The sequence below is a fragment of the Parasteatoda tepidariorum genome, chromosome 1 (assembly GCF_043381705.1).
Source record: "Parasteatoda tepidariorum isolate YZ-2023 chromosome 1, CAS_Ptep_4.0, whole genome shotgun sequence".
Classification (NCBI taxonomy): Eukaryota; Metazoa; Arthropoda; class Arachnida; order Araneae; family Theridiidae; genus Parasteatoda; species Parasteatoda tepidariorum.
The window spans coordinates 87,682,789-87,699,353 of record NC_092204.1 but is presented as its reverse complement, the minus strand read 5'-3'; the positions used below and the strand labels follow the sequence as shown (position 1 = coordinate 87,699,353).

The following is a 16,565-nucleotide window of genomic DNA, read 5'->3' as shown; positions in this document are numbered from 1 at the left end:
AGTGAGATGAGGAATGTTTTACCAGTGCCACCTGGTGCGTCCAGAAAAAAAATCCACCTTGTTGTGCTGCAATTGACACGTTAATTTGATCATATATATTTCGTTGCTCAGCAGTAAGCAATCGTTCATTGTTAGCAACAAAAGTAGCCAGAGAAGTCATATCGAACTGGTGTTCACGTTGAACGTCGCTGTTGATGATATCTGCTGCTTGGCGGATTGGCGCTGGCATGCCAAAATTTATGAGCGGCATGTTCGAAATAAGAATACAAATATCCTCAATCATTATTAATGCCTCATTATATATTTCTGCGGAGAATTCAATACTGAGATTTTGATTAGTAATTAATCCGATGCAAAATATCCTCACTCATTGATTCTTTATATTTATTCCACAGAGCAGATGCTTCAGACGGAAAACACGTTGTCAATATTATTGAAAATAATTGACGAATTTGCTGTGGAGATGAGCTCAGTCCTGCATCTGCAAGTGTGAGGTCCCAATGGTTATCATCCTCCAATAAATGCAACTCACGACACGCATCAAAGAAAGTGCCGTATAAAGTACCGTTGACTTTTCGCAAGTATTGGAAGGATGTCGGTCCAGGAACGTTAACCAATAACAAACGCAGAAAAAAGCAATCGCGTTGCTTAGGATGAACTGTATATAATCGTCCTAAAGTATTTGTCATAACTATGTCGGCAAATCCTGGGATTGGAGTGCCTCGTTTCCGTGGTTCCCAACTTTTTGATTGTTTATTCATGTAAAAAATTTAGGAGCATCAGTATACATTAATGTCTTTGCAAATTCACCAACAATATCTTGTCGATTACAAAGGTTGAAAAATTCAGTAAGAGTTGTTTTTGGAGCTGTTAAAGCTTGTTGTAGTGCATTTTGTTCTGTGAAATAAACACGCTGTCCATTTTTCAAGATGCACAGCCAAATGTACAACAGCAGGATCCCTTTCATGTATAGGAAATGTAAAAATTCACCAAATAGCTTCATTACTACTAATGTATCGTCCCATTTGATGATGTGTTATTTCGTCATTCTTATTTACACTTTGAACAGCGAATATAGCTTTATCTCTGCCCTAATGAACGTACTTACAAATGTACTTGATAGACTTCACCGAACTGCATAACTCAACGTTCATGTGTGCTTTATAGGTTTTGCACAGCAATGGTGAGTATGGAACCACCCAGCGACTATCGATGTCAACTCTTACGCCGTTTGATAGACGCAATTCATATTATTGACCGCCATTGTCTACATCTCTACGACGGTAAGATGGATAACCATCGATATTGCTGATAGTGTCAGTTTGACATGGTTTAAGAAAACGTTTCGTACATTTTCCATTATCCATACATGGTGACATCATGTTGAGAGAACCACATGGACCATGGATCATATTAGTAGTCACAATGTCAAACAATTCTTGATCAGCATTCGGATTTGGAATTTCCGCTGAAATAATTTTGTCAATTTCTTCTGGGCGCACTTTGTCCACCAACCAAATCAAAATATGCGCATGAGGTAAACCTCGTTTTTGCCATTCAACAGAATAAAGCCAACATCGTGCTTCACCAAATACCGAGTGATGTGTAATCAATTTCATCAGAGATTTCAATTTTTGTTTTAACACGCGTGCAATGATATCATGGCGATGCATCGATGTTTGACCTGATAACAGCAAATTTTTAATTTCTGCCCAGTTTGGATTACACGTAAATGTGATAAAAAGATCTGGTCGGCCGTATGCGCGTACGTAAGTCATGGCGTCTTGAATATATTCTTGCATATGACGCGGACTACCAATGTATGATGATGGAAGAATATATGCGGTACCGATGTTGTTGATATCATTCGTTGCATCTACGTTACCGATTATGGCGTCACGCAAATGAATGTACTCCTCAGAACGAAGTTTCGCTTGATTAAAATTTATATAACGCAATCTCTCACTTTCAATTTTTACATACATATCAGCAATGAATTGATGAAATAGCTGTCTGCTTCGGAGAATGTTATTATCTTCATTTTCACGAATCATCAACCGGTATGCGTAGAAGTTCATCGCACTAACTTTCTTGATTAGTTCTTCACCTGTAAATAAAACTATTTATAAGATAAACAGAAATAATTTGTTCAAAGAAAAATTATAAAATAATCTATAAGTTGTGCCTGTTGTTGGATTCCTTTGTTTAATATTTAAATGATATCCATCTTCTCCTTCCCAAAATATCAACGGATATTGCAGTGCATCGTAAGAACAATGATTGTCTTGAATTATTTGTATTGTATTATCTCTGCGTTGTATGCGAATATCTCGACGTTCACATGGGTCACCAGCCATAACAACTGCAACTTCATTAACAGTTGGAACATTATATGTGCCTGCGTTGCTGCTTACTTTGTCTGCTTTAATAACAATGGCGTAGTTGTCGTTTTGCAGTCTGTTGGAAAGAGTCTTGAACAATCGTATCAATTGGTTATGGTTTTGCAAGAACGTTTCCAAAATGTCCACAATTTCTCGTTCCTCCATCTGCTCTATATGGTTGTATATGCATCGTGTATGAGTTTGTTGCTCCTTATCGCCCATAAAGTAAATTTGTAAGAATTTTGGATCGACATTAGGCATTGGAAGCAATGAACCAATTTGGTGGTACACTTGACCTTGATTCTTAAATGTAGATTCAAAATTACGACCACCCTCATTATGAACAATTTTTGTTGCTCCAAATGATGTCATTTGAAAGCAAGAATTGGATTTACGAATTTTCCGCAAAAACAATTTCGATTGAGATGCGGTTCCAGCTAATAATGTTTTAAAAGGTTCCGATGATGGATTTAACGGTGGAAGTGAAATTTTTCCAGATGCTTAACATCAACCAGCTGATTCACCTTTGTACTTTAAAGCATGACAATATTGACACTCGTTGTCCATACTACCGATTAAGATTAATGCATGTGACGAATAGTCTATTTCAGGGTCATATTCAAACGCAAGACGATTAAGTGATGCTCGTATCAATGCTCGATTATCTTGCATTCGCCGTTGGTTACGTTCTCTGTTTTCGTTGGTCGCTCGTTGGCGTGTCTCTCGTTGTCTTAATGCATTTGCACGAAGACGTTGATTGCGTTGCTCTGAATTTTCATTTTCACGTGAAGATGCAACTTGATTTCTTGAATTCACATTATCCGTCAAGTGTTCTTCAACTGTTCTATTCAATCGACGATCATGGACCAATTGTGCGTTTCGAGTACGTCGACCAATATTTCTTGCTCTTCCACGAAGACGTGGCATTTCTTTGTAAAACAAAATACTGTAAAATAGTACATAAAAAATATGAGTAATTTATTGAAAATGATATTTTAATTAAGTAACAGGACTGAAAAGATTTATTGTACCAAATTTTAGATAAAAAATTTGTAATTTTATTTTTTTGCTTTTTTTTATTTACTGTTTCAAATAAGAAATTTTAAATAAAAACAATTGAAAAAGTTTTATATGAAATCAATTAGCTTCACAAATAAATTTATAGGTTACAGTGGTTGTTAACCAACGCACGTATAAATTCAATCTAAAATTATAAAAAATACTCACTTCAATTCCGCACTGAATCTACAAAATGTGTAGTTTTTTACATTTTTAAAATGCACACTTCAAAATTCTACAAACACAATAATAACACGAAATTACAAATTCTATTCAACGACTCTTTTTCCTGCTCCCTATTAAATTATATGTCTATCAAAACAAACTAAAAAAATATTTATAGAAAAACAAACGTTTTATGACTTTTATTATTTTTATGCTAGTGAGAACCAAAACAATATGGAAATGAATGAGGGAAAACTGGATCCTACCACGTGATTTCCCGGCCAATAAAAATGTAGCGTTAAACGTTTAACGCTTTCTTGTTGGAAGTCGCATAAGAAGTATAACTTTTAAGAAGTAGAATTTTTCCCACTCAATAAAAAATTAATTAAGAAAACAATTGAAATTGGACCGAATTGTGAATCTAAACCATTCTCGAATTCTTCTGAAGGTACACAGAAAATTTCATTTAAATCGGTCCAGCCGTTTAGGAGGAGTGCAGTGACAAACACACGAACAGAAGAAATATATATATAAAGATATAGACTTATATATATATATAGTCTTTTTTTGGTGCGTTAACCGTTACTTTTTTTCTTTATGTCTTATGTCAAAAAAATTTAATTTGACATTTACAATATTTACTTGACTTTTTCACTTTTCAGAAATAAAAAATTCAAACATTTTAGCTTTTAAAAGTAGTCCAACTCAAAAAGAGTCATGCTTGTAGAGGAAGAAAATATTTATAAGGAATATGGAGCATAAAATTAATAGCGAATGATGCATTTAAAGAAGAATGTTTTCTTGCGACTATTCCATCTTCTTCACGCCAACTTGACTCTTGTTCCATTTGGGCTTCCTGCGTAGGCGCCAAATAAATATTGACGTCTAAAATTCTCGAAATAGTTCATTTTGATTTGATTTTGGAAAAAAACAACAAAAAAAACCCGTCTCTTTCACAAAAAAAACTTTGAAACAAGTCTAAAATATATATGTAGAAAGTAGTTTATGTTTATTTAAAGAGTTTGTTTTATTTTCAAGTGTGCAAATGTTGTTCTTAAATGTTGTTTATTATTTAAACGAATATTAGTTTCAGCAAAATTTTAAAAAACAATGTTTACATCATTTTTCAAAATGATATTTTATTCCTTAAAAAATTTATTCCTTCTTATGCATACCTTTAAAAGGAGTGAATAAACTATTTATAACTATATATTAACTTATTATATTCTAACATTATTCTAATTATTTTATAAACCTATATTTTGATATGAAATAAATTTTTTGTTCTATTGATATGAAATAAAGCGTAGCAACTTTATTGCAAAAATGTCCCCTTGGATATAATATTTTTTGGAATTATATTACTTTTAAATGTTAAATGTGTATTTTTCATTCTTTGATTAATTGACATTATAAGTTTAAGTTCCCATTTTTGTATTCATCATAGCTTAGTAATTACTTTAAAAAGAGATAACTTTTATTTATTTGACACAATGATTTTTAATTCAAAATATCATTTCAATGTTATTCAAATTATTTCGCTGAAGAAAGAATATAGAAAAATCGGAATTTGCAAAGTTTGGAGAATTTCTTTTTTGGTAAATATCTGGTTAAAAATACATTAACATGGGGAAATAATTGTTGAAAGTTAACTAGATTAGTTTGAACCAGTTTTTTTGTGATTCAATAATCAGTCTCTTTTACTCTTTTAATCTTTAAATAATGATTCCTATGAAATTAGTCTTAATTTTATCCAATGAAACGTAAAAAGATAACTTTAAAAAAATTTATTACATTGCCAATAGATGGAAAGGAATGCTAAACGTGTCTATAAACTAAATATTATACTTTTTACGCATAAAACTCTTATAACTACCAAACGAGGTTTCTGTCTAATTTGATTCAGCTTAAATCATAAAACTATTTTTCATTTGTCTAACTATATAGACAAATGAGGTCATGCTATTTTGCACCATTTAATGAAAATAGGTACTCAAGATGTTTTTCTTAATATTGAAGAATTTAAAATTTTTGGTATTTTCTTTTCTGTATTATAAAGTAGTATGAAAAACCAATAAAATATTGATACTAAATCCTGTTTCTCTGGAACGTATTAAAAATAAAACAGTAGGATAACTGAAACAGGAGTATACCAGAAAAGAGAGTGTGACGTAAACCTGAGTATAATTAAAAATTGAGTACAACTAAAATCAGAGTATAATACTAGAGTATAACAAGAGAAAGAGTAAAACTATAACTAGAGTATAACAAAAAGAGTAAAGCTAAAAGTAGAAAATAACTATGAGTATAACTAAACAAGAGCATGGCTGAAACAAGAGAATAAAACAAGAATATAGCTATAAAAAAAGAGAATAAAACAATAGGATGACTAGAGTACAACTTAAACTAGAGTGTAACTTTACTAAGACAATAATATAATTATAACAATATAATAAAACTAGAGTATAACTAAAAAAAGAGAGTGAAGCAAGAGTATGACAAAAGAGAATGAAACAAGAGTATAACTAAAAAACGAGAGTGAAGCAGGAGTATAACAAAAAATAATGAAACAAGAGTATAACCAAAAAAAGAGAGTGAAGAGAGAGAGTATAACAAAAGAGAATGAATCAAGAGTATCACTAAAACAAGACAGTGATATTCAGGATTTAAAAATTTCAAGTGTTATCTTTTCTGTATTATAAAATAATGTAAAAGCAAATAAAATATTGATTCCTAATCTCGTTTCTTAAAAGCAAAATAATAGAATTACTAAAATAGGAGTATAACTAAAACTAGAATATAACGAAAACAATGGAATAAAACAAGAGTATAGCTAAAACGAGAAAATAAAATAAGAATATAGCTAAAACAAGGGAATAAAACAGGAGAAATAACTAAAAATATAGTATATAACTAAAATTAGAGTATAACAAGAAGAGTAAAACTAAAACTGGAGTATAACTGTATAACTATAAGCTAGAGTATAACTGTATAATATATAGTAGTTTCCTGAACTCTAAAATATTTCCTCCTTAACTTATTATGCTACTTTTAAATATAAAATGCGATGTCGTAACTGAAGTAGAATGAACATTAAATTAGCATAAAATTATGCATTTGAAAAGGGATGTTTCCCAGTGGATATTTCCACCCTTCTTTCAATCTAACTTAACGGGTTTTCCCTATAGGGATTTTACTCTTTAACGACGTATGCGCAAAATTAGAATCAAATTTCTAGAAATAGTTAATTTCCACATTCTAATGTCTAAACTTTAGAAACAGTTTCCGGAAAAGGTAGGGGAATATATATATATACATATATATACATATATATATATATATATGTACGTAAAAATATCTCTCGATCTAAGGGTTATAGAAGCATTGTTTAAATTGAAGAAATGTTTCAAATTAAAGTTAGTTCTCATCATATCATAGTTTTGATCACATGACGTGTTTTTAGTAAAGTTAATTTCTTACAATTTGTTTTAATGCATAAACCTTAAATTAAAAAATTTATTTTTACGTGCTCTTAAACTAGTAAAAAAAAGTGAAAAAAAATCCTTTTTTCATTTCCGTGAAAATGCTACTTTTGAGGAAAGAAATAGAAGAAAGAAATTGTATGTTTCAGGAACCTTATCAGTATTATATTACGTTTTAGAAAACGCAACAAGGACTTTTCTCACTTACATGACGGTGGTTGCAAACTTATTTTGAATGAATTTGCAGAAATTAAAGATACTTTGATATGTTGGGATGAATATTTCAATCCTATCATTAGATAAATAAAATATTTAGAACTAAATTTGTAAGCAAATGTAAAAATTATATTTTTTTTGTATATTTTTGTAAATGTATATTTTTTTTAAATGAGAACTACTTATAAATGGTTTGCATTGTATAATTCATTCTTTTTTTGCTTAAAATTATCTAAATTAATTTAAATTTTAAAATAAACAAGTGCAATATATTGATAGATATGAAGTAGTTAAAATTAATATTTAATTATTTTAACAAAGTTCACCTTGAAGTTAAAGGTTAACAGTTTGCTATTTCTTACAAATGTAAAAGGAATAACAACAATTTTGATTCACAATTCAATTTTTTCTTTGGAATGTTTAACTAAAATTTTCTACTATTTTCATCAAGAAATTCCCCTTTTAACGACATATTTCATCTCATATTCGAAATATATCTNAATTTTCGATTTCCTAGAAATGTACTTTTAAATCGTTACTTTTTTTGTTTAGTACTTGTACTTTTACTTGTACTTTTTACTCGTTACTTTTTAAAATGAGAACTTTTTACTTTTTACTCGTTACTTTTTTTAAAAATACTTGTACTTTTACTCGTTACTTTTTAAAAGTAACGTTGCCATATATGTCTAGGTGTCTATTCATACTAAATCCGGTAATTCATATTCAGCCCACTAATGTCTAATTCTCTTTATTTTTTCCTCTCTCCTGTCATTTTTGAGTTAATCACGCTAATGCAGTAAGGAAATGTATCTTGTTACGCATTGCTACTTTACAGTTATACCAGATATAGCTTTTAAAAATATAATTGAACTTTTTTAAAGCTTAAGATTCTATTGGGTCTATGCCATATCAACCTTTTAAACTTTTGAAAAATTTGAACTATAGTTACTGTTAACTGAAACACGCAGAAAAATATTAAAAAATATAGTAAAATTTGAAGAAAAAAATGGCGGGTTTGTATTCAAAGCGTTACCTAAAATATGTTCTCAAATTGTTATTGTTCCTAAATTTAAAACATGTTCATAAATTTTAAAACTTTATGTTAACTTATGATAACTTAACACTTTTAAATAAATAATTCCAAGAAACTGAATCGGTGAGATATTACCTACATAAAAGCTTCAGTCGCTTCAAAAATATTGTTAATATATATTTTTGAATAATATTTTCCTATTTATATATTTTTGAATCGAATGAAGTTTTTATTCAGGTAATAATTTAACACTATTCAAACTTATGCCTACACTCAAAGTTTCAAGAGATGCATTATTTTCAAATCAATTTAAAATGCAATATTCATCGTTTGCTTTAAACCGTCGTAAAAATTTGATCTACGTAATTTCAAAATCATAGTCTCAAACGAATAACTACGAGAATTTTAAATTAAAACCTCTCGATAAACATCAAAGATGAAAAATGTGGCTTAGAATTAAACAAACATGCTCGTTAGTCTTAATGCCACTAATGCTCCCTTATTTGAATTAAACCTTACTTTATCCACCCAAATGGAATTCAAACACTTGTACCATTCTAAATAGCACTTTCATCAACACGCCAGATGCCTTATAACGGCCGCAGTGGGCGAAGACAAGCTCAAATATTAACTTTATCGAGTCACGTGAATGTGAAGAGTCAGTGTTGCTTAAAGCCTTTCAGCAACACAAACGACTCCGTATGGCTCTAAATATTTATGAAGGAGGTATTTGTATACATGAATCCGTTTCATCGATTGAAACATCAGGAGCTGGTTTTAATTTAAGGTGAGGGTGATAGGGTTTAATAACACCAGTTCCTCCAGAACTAATCCAGGGCAACGAATCGTATCTGGAAGTTTTAAAATGACTCGATTAGCTGCAGGGATTTTCCGACCACTGACATGTCAGGGGACGGTGGTGGCCGAGATTGGAAATGGAAGGAGTGTTAATGACATCTGGGTGGCAATCGCGTGGCTCTGATGGTAATCTCCGGGCATTGATTGCGTTTCTGAGAGAAACGAACGTCTTATAAATCAATTCCGGTCTCATTTAGTTGGCACAATGCCTTGGGAATTCAGCCAATTTTGTTGAAATTTTGTACATTTGGGAATTATGTAAATTTTAGCTTTAATCATTGGGAAATTGCCCTTTATATTAAACTCGTTGAGATTTCTACATATCTTAAATGATGCAGATGGTGATTTCTGATTAATTTATTAGGCTTTTGGTGAAAGTATCATTGTATCTTGGGAAAAAAATAGTTTCTTTGTCTTATTTTTAAAAAAATCGTTACTTATGTCTAATTTAATCTAATTTTTGATTAAATTTAGAGTTTATTCAGGAAGAATTTAGGTTGAATGTAGAGAATGAAGAGTTAGTTATACGCGGAGTCGGTTTCATTGCTCCAAACTTGAGGTATAATATTTACTTGAAAGAACGAAATTATAAAGTTTTATTTATTAAATTTTTATCAAAAAATTAGAAAGGATTAATGTAATGTCGCCTTTCTTGTGGAGCCATTATATAGGGTAACCAATACTGGGGTACCAATACCATATGTATGGGGTTGCCGATGTGTGGGATAATGCCACGTACAAGAGAGCAATATTCATATCTCTATACAGAAGACGCTAATTAGAGTTCTGAACAATTAACAAAAGTTCATTTCCAATCTCTCACTATGGAAACATTCTACTCTGATCACTTTTTTTTGTAAGACAATGCTAGTTCTCGCCAAATTTCTGGATGATGATGTCATAAACACCTCACAGTGACCTGCTTCATTCCCTGATCTCAGTCTCATAGAGAATTTGTGGGAAATATGGAAAAAAATGACCCTTAAAATACAGGAAAGAAGATAGTTAAAGAAATAATGAAAAATTTGGGAAGAAATATTAGAAGAAACTTTCGATGCTCTCAATTCTCTCGCAGAATGTGTGCGAGACTGCTTTAAACGGTTATGGATGTTAAAGGAAGAAGAATTAACCACTGATTTATCTGTAAAATGTTATAAAAAGGTCTTTAAAGGTCATGTTGTGAAAAGGTGTATAAAAGTCATATTAAAATATATTTTAATTTCAGATTTATATTTTTATTTACTTAAATAAAAATATTTTTTATCTTAAATTTCAACTGTTTCGCTCAGTACTGTACTGTATAATATCTTGAATGTAGAGTCTTTCAGTCTTTGCTTCTTAGTGGATTAGATTAGTAAATAGTTAGAAGAACAATATTTCTTACATATTTGAAACTATTCAAAAAGTTTCCGCAATGTTTATGAAACTTTTCAGAAAGCGCAAATGAAAGAATTTTAAAGTTTCTGCAATATTATGCGGGAATATCTACGATATTTTCATAAAATGGGTTGAAAAGAGAGTCAGTCTTAATGAAAAGTTCAGTGTTTAATAAAAAAAGTTGTCAGCACAATATTTTTAGGTCACAGCACTAAAAACTGTATGAAACATTTTAAGAGAAAATAAATGAAAGACTTTAATTGTAATTTCTGAAATATTCGGAGGGAATATTTAGGTATTTTTAGGTCACAGCACTAAAAACTGTATGAAACATTTTAAGAGAAAATAAATGAAAGATTTTAATTGTAATTTCTGAAATATTCGGAGGGAATATTTAGGTTTTTGAGATTTTTTAAAACGTTCGTTTACAAATGCGATAATTTAAAAAAGTTTTGGAAATATTTTCGGTGTGAACATTCATAACTAATGTTTAATTCAAATAACTATGTAACTAAAACTTCCAAATGTTTTTAAATGTCTTAGAAAATAATTCTATCAAAAACTAAAAAAAAGAAAATGCATGAAAATGAAAATATGTTTCACTGTAATCAACCTTCATCAAATTAAAAAAAAACAGTTTTTCAATTAATATTTTTTTCATATAATAAGCAAACAAATGTTTAAAAAAAATTTTAAATATTTTTTCCTAGCCCAAATAAGTGCATAATATTTTTTATTAAAAATTAAAACATTAATTTGATTTAAATCTTTGTAATTTTAAATATTTTTTGAGAAATTAGCGAATAATTTTTAAGGAACTCACTTAACTGTGAAACTTTAAAATAATTAAACTCTTAAGCTTTAAAATAATACGCATATAAACATACATTTTTATTAAAATTTAAAAGTCTAGCCCCTATTTATTTAAGTAGATGGATTGAAAAACAACCGTAAACTGGTTTTCATTTTATTTAAAATTTATTGTAAAATTACTTCTAAAAAACAAGAAAAATGTTTCTAAAGATTATTATAAATGAATAGCTATTAATCCTTTGACGCAAATAGAACATCGATGCTTTTTTTTTCTTTTTTTTCTCTTTCCTTTTTTTCTTCTTCTTCTTTATATTTCTTTCTGACGCTCTAATTACAAGCAAAAATTTATTTTGGTAATTTTCAATTATAATAAACAGTACAATAGTTACTATAGAAATCTGTTACATTATTTATTTTATGTGTACTAAAATATAAAATTCTACAAAAATAAGTTTGAAAAAAAATTTCATTCATATACAAAAATTTATCGATAATTGATTTGATAAATTAAAGAAGTTTTAATGACGAATAACTGTTTTTCATAGATCTAAATAACTGCACATTTGAAAAATTATTGATTGTAGATTTTACCTTTAACGTGGAAAAAGACACCGGTGTTTCGTGTCGTATTTTATTACTGCTATAATTAAAATGCTAAATATATTATCTTTCACTTATTTTGACCTAAATTTATACAAAATAATGAAAATAGATTGAAAAATATGTTTAATGAAAATTCTGCTTTGGAGGGATAAAATATGTTTAGTTTTATTTCAATAGAATCAAGAATTTAACTCGTAATTCTTTTAACTACAAAAAAAAACTAGCATTTTATTTATTAAAGTTGAGTTAAATCATTTATCTAGTTAGGTAGGGCAAATATCAATAATGCTAAAACTGACCTTTTTTGATGCACCTTTTCTCAACATCTAAACAAGATATTACTTCAGTTTTTTTTCACAGAATATTTACATACACATGTTTACACTGTTATATACACCGAAGAGCCACTACATTATGACCACCCTCCATCTATAACAATGGGCTCGCACAGGTTTTCATGGTTTCTCGCCGAAGAACAATGTTTTCATGGGGTGCATTAGGACCCATAATCCTCATAGAACAATCCCTAACGTCTGTAAGCTACTTGAACATAGTTCCAGACCAGGTTCACTCATTCATGGCAACAGTTTTTCCTGCGGGGGATGGTGTTTACCAACAGGATAATGCACCATGTCATAAGGGTCGGATCATCATGGATTGGTTTGAAGAACATTCCAGTGACTTTCAAGTCATGTCTTGGCCCCCAAATTCACCTGACCTTAATCCAATAGAGTATTTGTGGTCCTACTTGGAAAACCAAATTCGTGCTGCCACGCTACCCCCTCGCAATGTGAGGGAATTGCAGGACCAGTTGGTGAGCGCTTGGTACCAGATACCTCAGACTACCTATCAGCACCTTGTGGAATCAATGCCACGGCGGGGACTAGCAGTTTTGAGGGCTAAAGGTGGTCCTACATTTTATTAGCAGGATGGTCATAATGTAATGGCTCTTCGGTGTAACTGTTAATACATATCTTTGTATGAAATTTTTTGAAAAAAAACTATGAACTGGGAATTTTTAGTTGTTTAAAACGTATCATTCAAAATCTTCCATAATCTGTTAACTCTAAGACATTATCATAGCATACAACTGATATAATCTCAAATATCCCCAAAAAATTTCTAAGACATATGATTAAGTAGTTTCTTAGAAAATATTGCATCGGAAAAGATCAGTTCTTAGCATTATTGATATATGCCCTTCCGATTCCCATCACATATTCAGTATTTTTATTTCTAGAATCATTGATCCAACTCTATCTATATTACACAAACCATATCTATGCAATTAGATACTTTGCTAACTAAATCAGCGGCACTAATTTTCAAAAAGGGAAATAGTAAAGTGATCTGTATCTGACTTCAAACGATGGTTTAAAATACTCTAACGAGTTACTAATATCAGTTGATGAGTATAATTACCCAATAACTCCTATTGCTCTAACTACGTTAAACCGGAGAATTTAAGAAATGATAACAACATAACCCCCCTAACGAGAGAGGTTAGTCTGGAGTAAAATACAGATAATTGCCGCCGTATATCTTTGACGATGTCATATCCTCAGTTTATTTTTAAGTTCATAGTTTTGAATAGAGTCCTTTTGACGAAGTGCTTCTCTTTGCTGCGGTAATCTAACTGCTTAAGATGAGCTTAAAGATGCTTCTTAACTGCTTCTAGAGCAAATATGCTGGTGTAGCGGAATGAATAAATGAAGAGGGGAATGGTGTTATAAACCCGGGTATATTTATATGCTGATGTCAGGAGGATGATCATTATGTAAAGTTTGGGACATCATTATTTTTGTTTGGTTCTGTTGGAAAAGATTTGAGTTTTTAAAATGTTTGTATTTATCCTATTTTTGCATAGAGCTTTCCAGCAAGTGGAAACATAAGAATTTGGAAGTTTTATATTATTATAGTTTCTTTTATGAACTTATCGTACCCTTTTTTAAATTTCTAATAATCAAATTCTTTTTAGGCTACTTTGATTCTTAAAATTTTGTTTCTTCCCTTGATTTGCCTATTTTTAGTTGGCAACTTATCGTTTTACATTTCAAATCACTTTTGTTTTTTTCATTCACGTCTGGCAGGTTCTGAAAATGGGCGCCTAATTTTGAATGCTTGAAATTTGTCGACTGTTATTTCCAGTTTGTATTTCAATTTTATGTTGTTTTTTCAAATTATCATTTGAAAGTCAACATTGTTTTTTGAAAATTGTATCAACTTTCAAAGAGTTAAAAATTTTCCCATTTTTAGTTGGCAACTTAACGTTTTATATTTCATATCACTTTGGTTTTTCTCATTCACGTCGGGCAGGTCTTGAAAATGGCCGCCTATTTTTGAGTGCCGGGAACTTGTCACCTGTTATTTCCAGTTTGTATATTTTTAAAGCAGTATAAAGGTTTTGAGATCAAGTCATTCAAATTAGTATTTGAAAGTCAACATTGTTTTTAAAAATTGAATCCACTTTCAAAAAGTGAAAAATTACCAAGTCATATAAAAGTAAAAATTGTTCTTCAAAATTTAAAAAAAAAGAACAGAACTGTAAAATACTTTGCTTTGGTTCAGTGTTAGGCATTTTCATACTTGCTAAGTGTTTGCTTTCTGAGTAACATATTTTCGCTTTTTTGTTAATGTAATCTACAATTTAAATCTAGAGAGGTTGCCTGTATCGTACTATATTTTACTTTTAAATTTTATCAGTCATTAATTCCTGACAGTAACATTGGAAATATTTTAATAATAAAATAGCGACTTATTTTAGTTTTTTGCGAGGAAATATTGAAAATTAATAATTTCCGCGATATAAACAAGTGGTACGATTCTGGAATCCAGTTGCCTAATTCGTACCACCTGCTTTTTAAATAGTAGCAACCTCAAAAATATCAAATATTTACGATAAAGTAAATAAGTAAACCATGTTTAATCCAAAGCAATAATTTAATAAGCATAAATGTTACATTTGTGAGCTGTTACATGTTACGCGCTACAAAGGTGAGCAAGAGTTAATTTAATAAATGTTGCCCGTTTAAACGGCTTTTTTAAGGATCAATAACCAACTTTCTTCCTTTTAGAAATGAGAAATTGGTTCGACTGAAGCTTACAACATAGAAAGTTTGGTGTGAGATCGTTCTATCAAAATCACATTACTAACAAATAATTACTAGATCTACTTGACGAACCGGAAAGTTCATCACCTTTAATTAAGTAAGGGAAATCTCATCATAAGGATATTAAATCTGATCGAATTAGCTGAGATAGTTTCGTTTTTTTCAGTTGATTCACTCATACACTGAGGTTTTTTGCCACTCAAAGAATCGTTTAATTAAAGATTGACGCACCAGAACTGTTAAATCCTTTTAAACAGACTTTTCAGTTGTTACTGACAGTTCAGTTGTTTCTGTTGTTTTCTGTTGACAGGTTTATTCGTATCAATCTTCTACTCTCTTTGATCTATATTTTTTAATATAAACCTATTTTCATGGTTTAATCGACTGTAAATAAATACTGGTTTATTTGCTTCAATTTTCTTTTTAGTTTGAACCTACTTGCATCGTATAACAGCCATGTATAACATGTATAACATGTTCATGCATTTTAAAAAGTAACTAAATTCCACAGGGAAAAAAACATATTTTTCTCAGAAAAAAAAAACTGCTTAAAAAATGCAGATTCTTTTCTGTTTTAAACCTTTATTTGCGAATTGTAAAAAATTCCCGTTTTTTTACGGAATTTCATTGTATTTTTGACGGTTTAAGGCTGCTTTTCTCTATTTTTCACTCTAATCATAAATGGATAAAAACCGTCGGATACAATTCTAGCCATTCAGTTTTGCTTAGCGTACGATTACTTTACCTTTTTTTAAAAATCATTTTGAAATTATTTTCTTTACTTGCTTTTACGTTTCAGAAATAGTTTTAGGGTTTTTGAGTACCCATAATAAAATTCTATTAATAACACTTCATATAAGTAATCCGTGTTATTAACTTTAAATCGACTTAATTGTCAAAAGGATACTATACCGGATAATTATGGATTACCGGATAATTATCATCGTTATTTCATCGAGCTTTTTTCTTGTTAAAATAATAGTTCTTTTGTTAAAACAACAGGTTTGTTTGTTAAAATGATAAGGTTGGTTAAAAAATAACAAGTAGTATTTATCTGATTAAAATTAGGTGTCTGATTTTAAGCAACAGTACTTATCTGTGAAATGAAAGGTTTTATACCAGTTGGCAATTGTTTTAGGTAAATTTAACAGTTTGTTCACACTGTAATTAGGCCTTTCTTCTCAATTCGTACCTGCTCTTTATTATAAACCTCTATTATTCGTATTTCATAATTTCCTGATTTACTTACCTAAAAAGCGTGTTCGTTACACTTTTTCCTGAATATATTACAATTTAATTACATATTTCCTGAGTTTATTCAACCTTAAATATGTTTAAATTTAATTTTTTACAATTTTTTTAAAGGTATGTAATCTTTTCGAAATATTTAAAAATATATAATAATAAAAAAATTAAATCAAGGCCATTCCGAACGTTCTCTATTATGAACGTTGTTATTAAAGTGATT

General features: G+C 29.9%; 2 protein-coding genes across 2 annotated transcripts in view; one reads left to right on the top strand and one right to left on the bottom strand.

Annotated features, from left to right (window-relative positions):
• LOC107444936 (probable G-protein coupled receptor No18) overlaps positions 1–16,565 on the top strand; it is a 256,570-nt gene that overhangs the window by 73,137 nt on the left and 166,868 nt on the right. The window lies entirely within an intron of this gene.
• LOC122268992 (uncharacterized) lies at positions 1,251–2,753 on the bottom strand. Its single transcript, XM_043040200.1, has 2 exons — positions 2,186–2,753; positions 1,251–2,107 (listed from the first exon to the last, which is right to left on the bottom strand). Exons 1-2 carry the CDS (start codon positions 2,751–2,753, stop codon positions 1,251–1,253), a joined length of 1,425 nt encoding a protein of 474 aa, XP_042896134.1.

What these genes read in the sequence shown, in the direction of transcription:
- LOC122268992 (XM_043040200.1), bottom strand. Translation starts at nt 2,753, where the DNA reads ATGACATCATTTGGAGCAACAAAAATTGTTCATAATGAGGGTGGTCGT. An exon ending in ACAAAGGAATCCAACAACAG is followed by an intron (nt 2,108 to 2,185) that starts GCACAACTTATA and finishes TTTTATTTACAG; the next exon opens with GTGAAGAACTAATCAAGAAA.